A 17758-nucleotide genomic window follows, 5' to 3' on the forward strand; every position below is an offset into this window, starting at 1 on the left:
AAGCTGCCCCATCATTTGATCCAAGTCACTAAATATGTGATGCTGTGGTGCAACATGGACAATTATACGTTGTTAGTTATTTATTACTTATTATATGTGTTAGTTCTGTATTTATATAAATTTATACAATCATAGCTACAGGCAGGTTACACATATTGAGTAACTGAATAAAAGTATTTGAAATTTGATCAGGATGTGGTTTGTATGTAAAACATTTATTAAACAAGGAGAATATATGTTATTAGTGTTACTATTGTATACTATTGTTATTAGTTTCCTTTAGCTTTTTTGTACTGAATTGTTGATGAATTGTGGTAGCATCAGGTAAGTTTTTCCCTGTGCTTTGTGTAATAACTTGTGCTATAAAGCAGAGATGTATGTAGCCAGAGATTATACCCTTTTTCTCTTGCGGCTGTGCATTGTTGAACTATTTGCTTCTCTGTGCAGGTTCAGCGTAGGAATGGTGTTTGGAATAGCTGCCATGTTTGGCTCTGTTATCCTGCTCGGAAAGACCCTGCTGCAAACACTGGCCCAGATGCTCACCGAGGCTCCCAAAGCCCAGAATGACCGAATGCTGCAAGTTGTGGTGAGCGTTCCCTCCTCAGCGCTTTCTTTGAGAGCTGTGTACAGATCTAAAGCATCTTCTTAATGGGCAATGGGATGCTTAAATATTCCTATGCAAGAATAACCCAACTCCTGACGTTCATCTACATGAAAATGTACTGGTTTTTTACCAGCCTTAAAAGTGGAAGAGTGGGTATAGTAAAAGGGCAAATGAAAGCAAACATGTGGAAGAGTATGTATTAAAAATCCTCAGCAGTGGGAATCGGATAGTCATTTTGAAAAGCCCTAAATTATAGTACTAAGAATAAAATTATAGTACTAAGAATATAAAACTGAGTTAAGAACTTATTTCCTGTGAGCTGTGTAGTGTAGAGGCTCTGGTGACCTTAAAAGTTTGCAGAGCTCATACATAATTGACAAGAAGACACAAGTTCTGTTTCTTCTAATACAATACAAAACCAGCAGTGGAAAAGGAAAGACAGGTAAAAAGTTTTGTGTGATAGTAGAAGCAAAGGATCATTAGTGAGGAGGTATTTTTTGATTTTTCAAGGACTTAATTTACTATGTGAAATTTCAATTCTGGCCGTATCTACTTAAAGTCCACTGATATATTTAATTGTTTTATGGATTTCTGGGGCTGAGCAATATATTATATGGTTTTAGTATGGAATATATTTCACAGGATAAGAGACATTGCAAATACTGTCTGTTTAATCTCTTCGTAAGGCAGTAATGGAAGAACTGATAATGCCTTGCAACAATTTTAACCTAGAAGGATTCCTCTAGTCACCAGTGCAATCTGACCAAAATGTATGGTCGTTTTCCAGAAATTCAGAAAGTCTTATGGGATTGCTCTGCCTTCTGCTACATGGCTTAGAGCAGAGGTGCCCAGCCATGTTACTCTATTTAAGTACTCAGCTATTCAAGTGAACAGATGTTGAGAATTGTGTGCAGACACAATAGACCTTCCTGTAAGCACTAAACTGACTGCATGCAGCTATTACAAAATGGCACGAGTGCAGGAAGCCTGATTTAGCATATGGCATAAACTCGGTGCCTTTGGATGGCTGGGTCTGTTTCCCACAAGCAGAGTGAGTATACAGTGTGCAGTATGTGCTGGAAAAAGCAGGCAGAGAGACCTGAGGGAGAACCACTGCCACTGCTGTCCCCTGTCCACAGCCTGCTCCTGAATTACCTCCAGGGGCAGACAGAAGTGGGCAGGATGTGCATCCTGGAGGGCATAACCTGAACATGAGACAGAAAATTTTGTAATTTACATTCCAACAGGATCTGTCCTAATCTTTCTGGAGTAAGAAAAGCCTTTCTTTACATCTTCATTTTCTGAGGTCATTGTATGGATCCATCCACTTTTGTGACACCAGAGTAAAGTGGTCATTGACAATATATTGCTCTTTGGAGAAAATAACAGAGACACAACCAAAGTAAAGATGAGCCTTTGGAATTAATCTGGTGTGAACTGGAACTACAAAAGTTGGGTAATGTTCACAATTTCAATGTGGACTTGTTTCCTCAGTGACTGCCTACTGGCAATATCACTGCATTCAAACCAAGGATTGATTGGCACTGAAAACAATTTAATAGATAGGGATAAAGTAATGTCATGTGTGGGGATAAGATTACTTCTCCTAAGTTGAGTTGTGGTTCTCTTCCTTTCTTGCCTCATTCCTTCATTTATGAATGGTCACGGTTGTATAATTCTGCCTTTAGCAAGTTTCAGTATTCTTTTTACAGGGAATGTGCTAGTGTAAATTGACACCAAAAAGAGACTTACATGGTTCTAAAGAGGTGAAGAATGACTTAGGAGGACCTTCTCATTTAAATTATTTACTTGTATTTGGCTGCCTGGAAGAAAGCTAATTAGTTAAAAAAAAAGCCAAACAAGAAAACCCCGTTTTTTCTGTGTAAACTTAATTTTAGCCTGTGGCATAAAGCTGTTTAGCCTTTAGCCTCTGGGTGTGGAGAGAGGGAGAAACAGTTCTGCCTATATTTACGGAAGATCTTTGTATGCTCCCTCTATTGTTCAGTCATGTACTTGAGTCAAAATACCTGTCTATAGGTAACTGGGCTGTTTCTCTTTAGCTGCTCCCTCTTGTGTTGGTTGCCTACTGACAAAGACAGGAAAGAGGCAGATTAGTTACAAGCAAAGGATCATCTTTTACTAAAGGCATTTCCAGTAGGCCATAAAATACAAGACAGTATGGTTTTTAACAAAATACTGCTATTGGTTTCAGAACCCTTCATGAGAGGTAGCTTCTGTTTTAGGTGAATCTTAAAATAGCTTCTTTGACGTAAATTCTGAAAGCATCTGGTGCCGTGTTCTAGCAGGCTGTAGTCATGGTGGAATTGAGATGGCAACTCTTGCTGTTGCCATCTGTCCTCCCACTGCAGAGGCAACACCACTGAAGTGATGCATTAGTGCCACCAGCTGATGCTGTAATGCAAGCAGTGATGTTTAAGAAATGAAGTCTGGCTGTCTTTCATTCTGTGAAGTACCACATCTGAGCCTATTAAGGTAAATTCCTTGGTCACCATCACACTCTGGACGGAATTTGTGAAATGATTAACATTAATGAATCCTTTTGAAGGATTTACTTTAGCTAGATTGTCTTAACAACCTCTTGTAGAGTTCTGCTGCATGGGTAGGTAAATGCACATTAGTGAAGAATGTGCAGGACTGAACAAAGGTAGAATCCAACCCACCTAGTTGGATGTGCCGCCTTTTGTTTTCCATGGTGCTAGTTTTTATAGAGTTCTATAGACAGGCCAGGAGTTTTTGCCCACAGCATCTCTTTTGTGAGGCTGGATTGCAATTCAGGTTGTGTTCACATCAGTTGTTAGTGAGCATACTGGAGTGCAGCCTGCCTTGAGCAGAAAAAGCTGTAGGTCTGACAAGAGAAATGCCCCAGAGCAAGCAGCAGAAGTGGCCTTATCATCCCACTGCAGCCTAGCAGCTGAGTGGAATGGAGCCAAGTGGATGAAGGTCCATCAGGAAGAAGGAGGGGATGGTTCCTCATGCTTTGACTAGTGACTGCTTTGAAGCCTGTCTGGAAGCAGTTGATGTCTCGTGACAAGCACAGTGAAGAGCCTGGGAGTGGTGGGAATCCACGACAGGAAGAATATGAGGGGCCTGCATATTATGTCTTAGGTAAATTAAAATAGTATACTTATTTCAAGGTTGGGTTTTTTTGAGGTTAAATTGCCATGTGTAGACTACCAAAACCTGAAGAATGGATGAAAATTACCTCTTTTTTTGTTTGACCCTGTAAACTGGGATAATCTTGTGATTTGTATAGGAGGAGACAAGGGTGGGACAGACTGTTAAGCTGTCAACTCATTTTTGAACTTTCCATGTTCGTACTCTTTAAAGTGCCATAAAATTTTTATTATTTTCTTTTGAAAGGTGGATCTTTTATATAGCTACATGACTGGCTGCAAGAAACTAAACTAACACTCACAGTGCCAAGCCTGTTTCATTTGAATGGAAGTCTGTGTATATTTTTACAAACTTCTCAAGATTAATATAGAGTAGTACACATTTGGGCAGAGCTGTGGGGAATATATAGGGCAGGGAGAGGACTTTTATGCCTGGAGAGCTATTTAACGTTCAACAAAAGAATATATATTTAATATATTTTAAAATACACTGAAGAAGTTGGTAAAAGAGGTGCAAACTGATCATGCTGCATGAGAACAGCCCCTGTTCTGTTGTGGGTCTGAAGAAGTGAGTGAACAGCAAATTTAGGAGCAGAATTATTTATCTTTGTACCTGTTTTCCTCCTGTGTTTTGTTTTGTTGTCATGCCCACATCAACAGGTGCCTGGTGTCAATTTGCCCATCAGCCAGCTGACCTATTTCTTCTCTGCAATCCTCATCAGCGGTGTGATACATGAAGTCGGCCATGGGGTGGCAGCTATTCGGTAATTTCTTTTGCTTTTCTCCTACTCTGACAACAAAGCCAAATAGTCCAGAGCAGTTACTTGCCCGTGAATGTTGTTAGCACTGCTTTATCTAGGGAGCCTATTTAGTCTGTAATTCATAGCTTCCTTAGATTTGAAGTTTGGAAGGGTGTACAAATTAAGGATAGAGTTTTAATACCTGTATATTATACAGATCATGAGAAAGGACTTCTGCTTTGCAAATACAGCATCAGGTTTAAAAGAATTTTTTTTTAAGTGGCCCTGTTTTTTTACACAGCAATTTCATTTCTGCACCTGTGGCACTTGAACTCATGTGCTATTACACCGTGATACTTTAAAATAGATTTTTAATTCATTTTTTTAACCATAGCTTGTGAAATATGATATGAACAGGTTGAAGCAATAACTTGGTCAAATGTGATCTCCCCCTGTTAACCTCAGTGATGTACTAGCTTTGATCAAAAATTATATTTTTAATGTCCTTAACCATGATGATTACTTCACAGAAATTATTTGACAGGTTAGTCATTACTGTTAAATGCTGCTTTAGCATAAGAAGGTTAAGCAGGAATTACTGGGACTGATTTTCAGGTGTCCTCCACATTTCTCCCGGACAGCGTCATTATCTCTTCCTTGAGCATAAAGCCCTAAGTTGTTTGTCTGATTTTCCTGAGTGTAGGGAGTCATGACTGCATTTTAACCCATATACTACCTTTTTTGTAACCCCAAAGGTTCTCACTCAAAGAGGTGGTTTGAGACCCTCTGTGTTTCATATGCTCTGCTTGTCTTTCAATTTTCTTCCCTCAAATATTCACAGGGAATTTTTTGTGGAGGATGAACCTTTTGCTTATCCCATCACAGGAAGAAGCAACAAAATTTTCATTCTACTACATGCTGTTGATAGACTGCAGAGAAGCTAGGAGTTACTACAGAGCTGTATTTAAGCACAAAGGAAGAATAATTATTGTATCATAATGGTGTGTTATCTTTATTCCAGGTCTAGAGCAAGGGCTTTGAATATTCAATTTTAGGTTATATTTTCATCACAAATTTGTTTTTCCAGCTATTTCCAGAGGAGAAATTAGTTGGTCCAATGTGCATTGGCAGCCAACATTGCTGCTCCTGTTTTCTGCTTGACTTTATTATTTTCCTTCTAGCACAGGTTGGGTCTATAGTGCTGTTACTGTAAATTGTCAGGGTTTCAACTTCACTAAAAAGCTGTGCTGTGGGCAAATTTTATTATTCTGGCAGGTCACTTAGCCTTCTTGAAATCTAATAGACTTTTGCCAACTTCAGTTCTAGAAAGCATTAGCTGTGGAACTGTAAGAGCTTAAATATTTGAGCCTTAGCTTAGTCAAGGCTTGTACCATAGTCAAGGCTTGTACTATAAAAGTCTTTTTCTTCCTCCTTGTGTATCTTCTACCCAAGTTGTGAAATCCTGAATAGTCAATAAACTGCCTATTATTAATTGGTAATATGAGGTAACTCCACAGCATTTGTGTGTGACTTAATTCTGAATAATTTTGTATAATTCTTTGTCTTCTTTTGGTGTATATACGCTTTAAATAGATAAATGTAAATAAGTAAAATGTTAGATCCAGTATATTGTCTCAGTAAAGATACAGGATTAGCTAATCTGTGCCTGATTTGTCTTGGAACATGATTTTGCCATGACTCTCTTAAGTCCCTTATGCAATGTCTAGCTTCAAAAAACCTTAAGGTATTTGTTCCAAAACATTCCATTTAAAATTAATTGCAAAACCCATGGAAAAATGGGTTTATATAGTGTATAATAGTGTCAGCTACTAATATATTTAAATAGAATCATAGAATGTTAAGGTTTGGAAGGGCATTAGCATTTGTCCTTTTAACCTCTTGACTTGTTTTCATTTTTTCAGATGACATTTCCCTCATTTTTGTTGGTTTATAATGTACTCTTAAGTTCCATTTAGGAGAAACAGAGGAATTAAAAATTCCAGAACTGTGGAAGTGTTCTTTAAAAGGAAAGTGATTGCTTCTTGCAAATATTTTTACATAGATGGGTTTGAAACTGCTTCCTATGGACTGCCATTTTTTTAAGTTAAAAGAACAATTACACCAAATGTTGAAATATATCTTAACATGAAAGTTAGGAAGGTTTTAGAAAGTATTTTATATGTTACTGTTACCAGGAGACAGAAAAGAAGTTGAACTTAACCTTTATGTTATTACCAAACTTAAAAATGTGTACTGTTTAGAAGAGGCAACTACTGCAGAAAACATCCTCTAATTTGATTATCTTTCAATTACTGATAATATAAAAAATAACTAAAATTTTAGTCATTCTTGTTGTCAAAAAATGTGTGCTATGAGGAATCTCTCAGTCTTTCTTTTGTTTGTTTGCAGTTACACTGCTTCACTTTTCCTTTCTTCTTTTTAAGAGAACAAGTACGATTTAATGGATTTGGGATTTTTATCTTCATTGTCTATCCTGGAGCATTTGTTGATCTCTTCACAACTCACTTGCAGCTGATATCTCCTGTCCAGCAGTTAAGGATATTTTGTGCAGGTAATAGTTTGTGGTTTTTTATTAAGTCTTTGCTTAGCGCCATTAATTGATCTAAGGCATCATTTGTGAATCTTAGATTGCGTATTTAAGGTTTAGAATGAATAAGTACCAAAGCTTCTCTTTACCCAAAGAGGATCCTTTTGTTCTGAACCTGTGTTGGCTTCTCAGAAAATCATTTGATCATTACTGTCCTTATTGAGCTGCTTTCTGGGCTAAAGATGTCAGTTTATGAGGTCTTAAATGAGTGTCAATTTCCTGTCATGAAAAACATTATTATATTCTACATCCAATTCAGAATGGTTGTGCGTAAGAAATTCCAGTTGTGTAGTTGGGGAAAAGCTATTTCTGATCTTGCTCTCATTAGGAAGAGCTCTTGCACCAGGTGCGGAAGTTCCTCTGTCTTTTGTTTGTATCTTGTTTGGGATGTTTCTGCACATTGTGTGGCCTAAATAGCAGAACAGACTGGAAAATACCCAGCCAGAGTGGTGCTGTGAGAACACGACTTCCTGTCACAGGTCAACATCCTTGAACAATTCACTACCGCTTTCTGCAATAGAAGCAATCTATTTTTCAATAGTACTGTGAGTGGTTTTCACTGACTGACTTGTGAGTTGTGTTGTTACACAGGTCACTGTGTTTTGATGTTGCCATCAGGAGGAAATAAAGACTGAAACACAAACATCCAAAGAGAATCATAGCTTATGGTTCCACATAACCTCCAAATGTTTTTGAATTGATGTTTTTTGAAGTATCTGGCCACTGGGAAGTAGAGCCTGGTTGCTGTGAAAAGTCATACTGAGACTATGTTGTTCTGCCTGAACCACTTGTATGATTATTTCTAGAGACAAAGGTGGCTCCCAAAGAACTGAAATAGAGATAGAAAAGTTATTGGTCCTTGATACTGGTGTTTTTCTGTTGCAGGCTAGCAGCCAGCCTATTGTAATGTTTAGTTAACATTGTTTCTTGAAAATTGTATCTAAAACATCATCTAGAGGATGGACATATAGAAGCCTTTAGCAAGCACATTTTCAAGCTTTCATAAATCAAGTAAATAATTACAAATGTTAGGTAAATATATCTGTATGCCAAACACCTGAATCAATGAAATCATTCACTACAATAGGCTAACTTTTATGAAGCCTGTTTCTCAAATTAATCTGTTTCCATTTCCATCTGCTGGGAACAGAGCTGAAGGAAAAAGGCATACTGAATTTCAAAATGGTTTCCTTACATAGATTCCTGAGACGTTATCTAGGAAAATAGAATTCTAAGCTGTAATAGAAAATAATTACTTGCATGTTTTGGTGGCAAGCAAACACCTGAAATAATTTTTCATGTTTCTCGGGAAACCTGAAATGGGGGAGTACAAGGCAGGAGGAAACATGTTGTAAGACTGGTCAGCATGAATGACTTCCTTTCAGTTAGGTGTAAGGAATAAACATTTTTTTTTATGGTTTATGATAGATATTGTTATTTGTTATTGTTGTTGTTAAACGACTCAAAGCCCGGGTGTCGCTGTTAGGGACACGAAAGAACCACACTCACTCCGGTTGAGAGATGAGCAGCAAACGAGAGTGTTTATTATGATTTGGGGTTTAAATAGGATTTGTGATTTGATCAACGATTGGGAGATAAGAGGAGCACCTCTCTGACTCCAGTGGTCAATTCAGCAGTCCATCACTGACTGGTATGTGAAAACAATCTACTTTGTTTATGTTAAATGCAGAGACTCCACTTGAAATATGTAAACAACATCATCGTCACAAGGCTGAAGAATCAGGGCGACACCCAGGCGGGAATGAGTAAATAAAATTTAATTTGAACCCATTAGAAGTTACAAAGCAAAAGAGGGAAGAGCGCTGGGAGCTTGATGGGACTCCCTCTCCCCACCAGAGGCTCTAAATGGCATCTCTGCCCGTTATACTCTGAGAGTGTATCAGCCTCATGAATATTAATGAGCAGTCTTTATATGTCCTTCTGGCCCCTCCCACAGCCCATAGGTTTGCCCATATATGTATACTTGGCTCCTCCCAAGGCCTGTCAATCAGTCTTTCCATGCCTTTCATTGGTGGAGCCCTTCTCATATCCTGATTGGTGGTGCCCTGTTACCCTGCAACAAGTGTCTCCCCCTCCCAGCCGCCTCTTACCGGGGCCAAATACACTCCCTCCCTCTGCCGCCTCTCTTTGCAGCCCTGTCAGCCAGAGCTGCCAGGCAGTGACCACAAAAGGGGAGGGGGAGTATTGAAGGGAGAACAGAAAAGGGTTCAAAACTACACTGTAACAACAAAAGTATATGTCAAAAGAACTGTAAACCCCAACAAAACTCCCTACCACAACTCAACAGCCCTTCCTCATTTGCTTGAGCCAGTCACCACCCCTTATTCATAACAATATGTTTCAGAACTTGGGTGTTTGATAATGACAAAATGCAATATTCAGTAAACAACCAATTTCTTTTATTTGTCAGAACAGCTGAATGAACCTATTCCTGATGTCCAGAAACTTGAATTTAGAACGACGTGCTTTCAGATTTTTGTATAGCAGCTAAGTAACAGAGCTAGACTAGAGGCCAATACCAAATGTTAATTTTGTACTCCAGCTATAGTTTGGGGATTAAAAAAATATATTTTTTGTACAGCAGGTGGCATCATATGTTCAAGAATTGGAAATGAGTGTTCTTGTAAGACTTGTGATATTTATAGCATAACTCCATGCCTACTAGATAGATGAAAAGTGATTCTGTGCAGCATGTTCTTGTAATTAGGTTAAATATTTGTGCTACTTTCTAAGATAATTTTTAATACTTTTCATCTTGTCTTTAACAAGAGTTAACTGTTTTTTGTTTTCTTTTTTAATTAACTAATAGTTAATAAATTATTTAAAGTGTTTTAGGGTTATTTAAAGTGTCCCTTTTTAAATGTAAAAATTAGGTGTCCAAAGATGAGGCTGTTTTAGCAAGATGAAGTAGAAGGTAGACTGAGCAGTGTGCCTCTACAGGTATTCTCATTTGGAGCATGTTTATTTTTCTGTGGATCACCTGGGATGACTTTGAAACCTTTCTATTTTAGACTGTTTGCTGTATTCCACACAGCAAGTGTTGTCAATTTTGGTAGCAGGGCCCCTGTTTCCTGGCTGCCTGAAAGTATTCCTTGTCACTCTAGCAGTTCCATCACCTTTTTTTTATTATTATTATTTTAAGGGTTGGGGGTTTTTTTCACTTTATGTAGCAGCCACACTGTTGGAAAGAATTTTGTTTCCATTTTACATTTTTGTCCTTTGTTAAGCTGGTAGGCTGAAAAAATATTTTTATGATAAAAAGGTTAAAACAATAAAGTTAAAATATTTGCTCACTACTTCTGGATTTGTTGCAAATAAATGTGTGTATGTGAGATAAGGAAAACTGATTACAAAAACATTTCCTCTATCTGAGTGCCTTTCCATGAGACACAATTAAAACTAGAGAAAGAAATTGCTTTAAGAAGCATCTACCAGTGGAAATGGCAACAAATCCTTACTTCAAGAGCTCCAGAAGTGTCTCTCATTTCTGCAGCATTAGAAATGTAAAAGAAGGTGAGGTGAGATGTGGAGATAGTCAGGGGAGATAAATCTGCTATATGCTATGATTTCTGTGTTATATGCACTACAAGGAAGACAGTTTTAATGTATTTTTAAATATATTTATTGAATTCCTGTGCTGTAACTGCGCTGTAAGTATAGAATTGAATCAGACTCCTCATAACAAGATGAAGCACTGTAAGAAGGAAATGAAGCCTCTTCAACACTGCGAAGTTCTCCTGCATTGTTCATGCAAAACTGTTTGTCTGAGAACACAAACTAAATGAGAAAATTCGTGTAGTGCTGAATGTGGAAAGCAGTAAAGCTTAGATGATGAACGCCAGCTGTGTCTTATGATAGTGGCTCATTGCTTCTTATGGAGAGCCACAATTGCATTTGCAATTGCAAATACATTCCCCAAAACAACGTGTCAGGAAATACTGATTGTATAGTTTCATTTTTTGATGGGGTTTTAGGTCCATATTTTCTTGTAGAAGAAGCCTCTTTTTCAAATAATTTTCTAAATTCATTTGGCACATATACATGTAATAGTTTTAGTTGAAATAATGTAGGTTATCATCACAAATACTGAATTGCAGGTAAATTTCAAACATCTTGCTCTCTAGGACAAACTGTATTTATTCAAAAATAAGCCCATTTATTGAGATTCTTAAATTCAACCGTTTATTGTGGTAGAAGGTAACACATAATACATTTCATTTGGCTTTTTTTTAATATTTATGATTGAAGACAACTCTGTAGATAGAAACTGCATTTTAATAATTGTTTCAGAAGCCCAGTTTTTCTTCTGGGTACACTGCTGTCTCATATTAGGAAAGTAATGGTACATGAAATCTTAATCTGGTAGAATGACACCTTAGAAATGAACTTACTGCTCTCCTGTCTTTTTTGATAGTTCTTTTTTGATAATTCTCAGGGGCTTAGAGGTTTCTCTAAAATTCCCTTACAAAGTGGCATCATAGAAGCTAAAGTTTGTCATCTGTGTACTCTCCTTTTATGCCTGTGTTCACAAATTAACTTTTCATTTATTCTTACAGGAATAATTTCAGAAAAGTTAATTAGAAGGCAGGTGTAGGATCATTTAAAAACCAGCTTTTTGCTATTAGTGTTTATTTAGAAACTTTTTTTGGCCTTCTTTTTAGGGGTGTGGCATAATTTTGTTCTTGGTGTTGCCAGTTTCATGGTGCTGTTTCTGCTGCCAGCCATTCTTTTCCCTTTCTATTACACGGGTGTTGGGGCACTGGTCACTGAGGTTGCAGAGGTAAGAAGGATATTTGCTGTTTCCATATTATGTGTTTTGTAACCTGAAATGTACCTGTATCTCTTATTATCACAATCAGATTTGGTCAGTGCAGCCCTTTGCAGAATCTAATATACTGAACTTCTTGCTTGAAGTTTTCCTTTCAATCTCATATATCCTACTGCTAGTAAATAAAGGAACATGGTGTGAATAATGATAGACTAATTAGCATGCTATAAAGCTGTTGAGACATTTAAGATGAGTTTGCAGGTTTATTTCTGGGAGTTTTCAACTGTTTTTCAGTATTGGCACAAAGCAAATCTACTGGAAACTGCATTATCACTCCAGTTACTGCTATCTGTTTTTAATGTTAAAGATTATTTTGAGCTGATTTCCTTGTTTGGTCAGCTGGAAGTAAAGTAGAGATAGACTTCTGGAAAGGACTGATTTTTTTTTTCTGATTTAATCAAATACAGTACAGTTGAACTGCAAAGCTGAAAGGATCCAATCTTTCTTGGATCTAAAAGTCAATTGATAAAACTCAGGAGAGAATGGCATTTATAATGCTTTATTGAAGATGTAGGTATACCTGCTTTCTTGAAAAGTTCAGGGTATTAATTTAAATTACTTGAATGTTGTGGGTTTTGTTACCATTTTGACCTATTTGAAGATGCCTCCAGGACACTTGGAGATGTTCTTTTCCCTCCCCTTCCCCCCATTTTTTAGTGTCTTAACCTAAAGATTTCATACTATCCAATAGAACTGTAAAATAATCCCTGTGATTTTAGCTATAGTAATATGACTGACTTCGCTGTTCTTCTCAGGATTCTCCTGCCAATGGACCAAGAGGTCTTTTTGTGGGAGACCTTGTCACTAACCTTCAAGACTGCCCAGTTTATAATGTGGAAGACTGGAATTCCTGTCTGGGAGACATTTCAGAGAAGTCACAGGTCGGCTACTGTGTAAGTGCAGCCACCCTACAGCAATTAAGCTTTCCAGCTAGAGGTATGACTTAAGGTGCTCTCCTCATTATTTTGTATGTTAATTAATTTATATTTTAATTTTATCTTGTCTTAAAGACTATTTTGGATTTAGAATTTGTTATTGGGGTAAGATTTCTTGTAAGTCAAATCTGCTGTCCTGCCTTAAGCAATTGCCAATGTTCCATGTGTGCTCTTCTGTGAAATCTGAAAGTGAGGGAGGGCTAGATAGAGGAATTTCTCTTGTCTTTCAGTCATCCTGTAAAAATATCCTGTATGATTGAATAATAAAATTTGCTTCTTCTGCAGGATATTGCAGAACTTAGTTCTTAGCAGTAGTACAATTATCTCCTCTATTTTAAGTTCTGTAAAATGGATCAATTCAGTGATCTTTTGCAGATGTAAATTTCATGTTTACTTCACTGCTTTGATCAGCATGACATTGCAAATTGTATGATTTAACCCAATGACGTGCTTTATTATGGTCGTTTCTTTGGGTATGTCTCCCTATAGGATTTTATGTCCTTGCCCATAAACTCAGTTTTGTCTGGACTGCACATACTGCTTCTGGAAGTTAGCCTAGTTCCTTCTGTTTCCTTTTATACATTAGAGTGCTTGTTGCTGTAAGGGCTTACCCCCAGGAAACAACAACAACAACAAAAACAAAAAAGGAACTGAACTAAACTAGAACAATAAACAAAATTGAGTAGAACAAAAAGGTACAGTCAAGTTAAATTGGCTGAGCATCTTGTGACATGTCCTGAAGCTCTCTAAAGTTTCTTTCATGCAAGCATTCATGGAAACTGAATTCCAGAGGTAAGGGGCTGCTGCTGAGCAAAACCTATAGGATGCTATTCAGAGCTTTAAAATTGTCACTGCATTTTCCCATCATCCTGGAAATAAACAGGAGGTCAGGCAACTCGACTGTCCATGGTTTTGCTGCACTGTAGTACTTTCATGAGGCTGAAAAAGTAATTTTTTTTTTTTTTAGTAAATAAAGAAAGTGATCTTATAGCTGGTAATAAGATAAATATTTAAACTGCAAACTAGTGGAGTATGGGTAAAAACCTGCTTTAGAGGTCTGACAGTTTGGATTACACCTCTGAAGAGGAGTACAACTTTGCCCCGTGCTTTCAGCTGGGCAGGCATGGCAAGAACCAATTCTCAGATGTTGTAGGTATATATATCTTCATATTGTGCTGTCCTCTGACGTGTAGTTTCAGAGTCATGGGTAATAAAACTGCATATTCTGCAGATGAACCAGTCCTATTTAGATTGAAATACTAGAGGCTTAGTCCTGGAGACTCAGTATTGCTTCCAAGCCTGGTTGCTGTATTGTGTTAGCAGCCCATTGTCCCTCTGCTGCCTTCTAATCAGACCAGTCTGTCTGCATTTTCGGAGTCATAAGCCTCCAGCAGTGAGAAATATTCCTCTGAAATTAAATGAACTCTGTTTGGTCTCCAGCAGCTGTCATTCGTCAAAATCTTGACAGTTCAGAACTTGACATAAATACAGAGTATTGATAAAAATGTATATTGCAAATGGACTTCATCTAGTTTACCATAAATGTAATGGAGAGTGAGCCATCTGAGTATTGAAACTAGAGAAAAAAACAATGCCCTAAGGTTCTTCTTGAAATTTTTTTAAAAAGTGTTTTCAATGTAGTTTATAAGGAAACTAATTTCATGGTCATTTGCTATTCAAAAATACATGTGGTTTCTTAGCCTGAGGGTACTTGAAACAAGGTTTGCATGGTACAGTGCTTGCACCTGTAAGCCCCAGGCATAAAGCTGCATGTCAGTGGATTGCAGGTTATGCAGTGATAAATCAGCAACCAGTATCACAGGCTTGATCTACCTGAGGAAAGGACTGCAGCTGCTGTGATACAGATCCTTACCGTGACCGTTCTTCTGTGTCTGTGTGTGTTCAAGCTGTTGTTGGACAGTCTGTTAGGCTTAATTCATTTCAAGGGCATATGTACAAGGGTTCTTTACCAGACTAGTTAAATCATGGTTTGAAACATCATTTATTCACTGCTGCAGCCTTCAAGGCTTGGAAAGCTTTCAGAATCTGAGTCTTGCAAAGACTTTCATGATTTAAAAAGTATGTTTTGAGTCTTGGCCATTTCTGTAGCCAGCCAGTGAAATCACTACACTAGTAGCTAACAAATTTCTATGCCAACCACGGGTGCAAGTTAGGGGCAATGGATATAAAAGTGTTTTGCAACTTGTAATGCTCAAAACATTGCAGTGGTAGATCCCTAGCATCTCACGGAGGTTTATTAAGGTGAAAAAATCAGTGTGTGATGTGACTGAAATCATGAGACATTCACGCATACTGGTGGTGAGGCTTTATTTTTAGTTGAGCCTCAGCCAGGCTGTGTGAATTACTGTAATTCTTGAAGGCTGCAGGAGGATTGTTTTACTTCATTCAAAGAGTAATTTTTTCAGCAAATAATATTATTTGCTCTATGCCTATGTTCTTTAGTCTACAGAAGACTTGATGGCACAGTTGAATGTTGTAGTAACAACAGCCTCACAGACATTTGCTTTTCATACAGCAATAAGTTGGACAGCCATCTGGTAAGTTACTTAAACTGCTAATTCTCTTTGGGAAGTCTAAATTTTTTATATTAAATTAGTAATGTTTACTGACACTTATGCAGCATACTAGTATTTAAGAATATCCACAGTTTGTAATAAATGTATGCATGTATTCTCCCAATTATGCTTAAAAAGCCACAAAATATTAGTTACAATTTTTCCCATAATCAAACGGGATCTCTGGAAGAATCATAAAAAATCTTACACACCTCATTCCTTTAGGCAGGAAGACACCTCCGTCTTGTGCATTCTGGATGCACAATACTGGTAAGAAAAAACACCTTTTGAGAAGAAGGCAAAATTGCTTATTTTGGTGTTTCAGTCCTTAAAGGTATTGAGCACTACAGGGAGAGCAGAGCCCTGGACTATCTGTTCAGTTATTTTGTCTGAAGCCAGCAGTGCTGCTCCCTAAATTAAAATAAAAACGTGCAGGAGAAGGTCCTAGAGATTGCCCAGTTTCTCAAAATAAGGGCCCGTACTTGAATCTTTTTTCACCATGTTGATTTTCTTGTCATGCAGAAACATGAAGTTTCTCAGTAGGATTTTGACTTACTCCCTTATAAAACAGTTTAGCAGCATTCCAGTGCCTAAAGGGGCTACAAGAAGGCTGGGGAGAGACTTTTCACAGAGGCATAGTGACAGGACAGGGGGTGAATGGCTTTAAACTGGAAGAGGGCAGGTTTAGATCAGACATTAGGAAGAAATTCTTTACTGTGAGGGTGGTGAGGCACTGGCACAGATTGTCCGGAGAAGCTGTGGGTGCCCCATCCCTGGAAGTGTTCAAGGCCAGGCTGGATGGAGCTCTGAGCAACCTGGTCGAGGGGAAGGTGTCCCTGCTCATGACTCGGGTTGGAATGAGATATCTTTAAGGTCCCTTCCAACCCAAGCCGTTCTATGATTCTGTGAAAATACATCAATGTTTCTTAAAATATGTGTTCCATACTGACAGTGATAGAACATTTCTGTTGGATCTTTACAAGCAAAAGAGCACAGGTATCAACTGTGTAAACTTTTCTACATATACCAGTTTGTTGCTGTTCTGACTGCAGTGATAAATACCTGAAGAAATTCAAATAAATTTGTTCCGAATCTGCTATGTTTACACTTTCTGCAGTGGTAAACTTCCCACTCCAGGATGTTTTTGTGGTATTTAACCACTAAGAGCTGAACACATTCCAGTGGTTCATTTGAAATATGACAGTGGCAGCTAGATTTGATAAATCACTATCCGCTTGAGACCTTGTGACTTTCAAGTGTCTTTAGACTGGCTGTGAGTTTTTGGACAGTTTTTTTTAAATGGTTCTTTGCAATGCCAGACAGCAGTTTTTGAAAGTGTGTCCTCTCCCTCATTAGAATCAAAGGAATTTGTATCAGGGTTAATGGTGAGGGTCTGACATTCATGCATTTATGGGGAATGCAATGATCAGGCTGAGAAGGTAGAAATTGCTTTTGCTTTTCCTCCTAAGGCAAACATTAGATTAGGATTCCTTGCTTCTATTTTTAGAACAAAAGGAAAAGTGTCACAGATTTTATAAGAGACATGAAGGGGAAAACTAATTTCCTGTTCCATTCTGCTGTACTGTCTTTGGCCTGTGGGGAGCAAGAAAGATCTGGTCTGTCAGAGAGTGAAAGAGTGTTATAGGCAGGGGTTGGGGCACAGCAGTGCATTGAGTCCTGTGTTCATCTTAGTTGAGAACGGTTTCTTAGCTGCCACACACCTGGTAGGTTTGTTGGTTTATTTACTGAAACTTCAGCTTGAACAGCTAAGTCACTAGGATGTTGATAAAGGCTCTGTCCATTAGAAGTCACTGACCTATGTTTAGATGCCATGATTTTTTGTTGTGCATGTGTGTACTTTTCTAGAAATAGTTTGCTTTTATTTTGGTGTATGTACCCTTCCTTCAGTATGGAATGACAGGTTGAATATGCATCAGGTAGAGATTTGTCAGGATTTGACAACAGAAAACTAGGGAAAAAATCAGATTTTAGCTCTTCCTGGGCTTATATCAGTGAGGCATTTCTTTGCTTAAAAAGGAATGTTTTGTTCCTTTTATTTTGATCTGCTGGAAAATACCTTTACCTTTCATAATGATTTTGAATGTCCTTTGCAGTATGCCTGTTTGCCAGCACGAAAAGTTATTGAAGCCAGCAAAGTTTGTCGAACCAACATGGACTGCCATAAGGACTTCGTTCCAAGCTTTTGTGTGACTCCTTCTTTGGAGAATCAAACAAGGCTAATCCGGGTAAAGCATCCACCCCATATTGACATGCTCTATGTAGGACACCCCATGCATCTTCAGTACACAGGT

At 37.9% G+C, this 17758-nt stretch overlaps 1 protein-coding gene across 2 annotated transcripts in view; it reads left to right on the forward strand.

Moving 5' to 3' along the window:
- Window positions 1-17758, forward strand: part of MBTPS2 (membrane bound transcription factor peptidase, site 2) — a 41287-nt gene that overhangs the window by 6369 nt on the left and 17160 nt on the right. For both annotated transcript variants that reach the window (XM_066176938.1, XM_066176939.1), the window contains exons 3-9: window positions 448-586; window positions 4399-4502; window positions 6923-7050; window positions 11769-11887; window positions 12691-12871; window positions 15334-15428; window positions 17561-17756. In XM_066176938.1, the coding sequence (XP_066033035.1) occupies window positions 448-586; window positions 4399-4502; window positions 6923-7050; window positions 11769-11887; window positions 12691-12871; window positions 15334-15428; window positions 17561-17756 (962 nt within the window). The remainder of the gene's footprint in view (window positions 1-447; window positions 587-4398; window positions 4503-6922; window positions 7051-11768; window positions 11888-12690; window positions 12872-15333; window positions 15429-17560; window positions 17757-17758) is intronic.

Source organism: Chamaea fasciata, unplaced genomic scaffold, assembly GCF_029207755.1.
Source record: "Chamaea fasciata isolate MVZ Bird 193981 ecotype frontalis unplaced genomic scaffold, bChaFas1.0.hap1 SCAF_2, whole genome shotgun sequence".
NCBI lineage: Eukaryota > Metazoa > Chordata > Aves > Passeriformes > Sylviidae > Chamaea > Chamaea fasciata.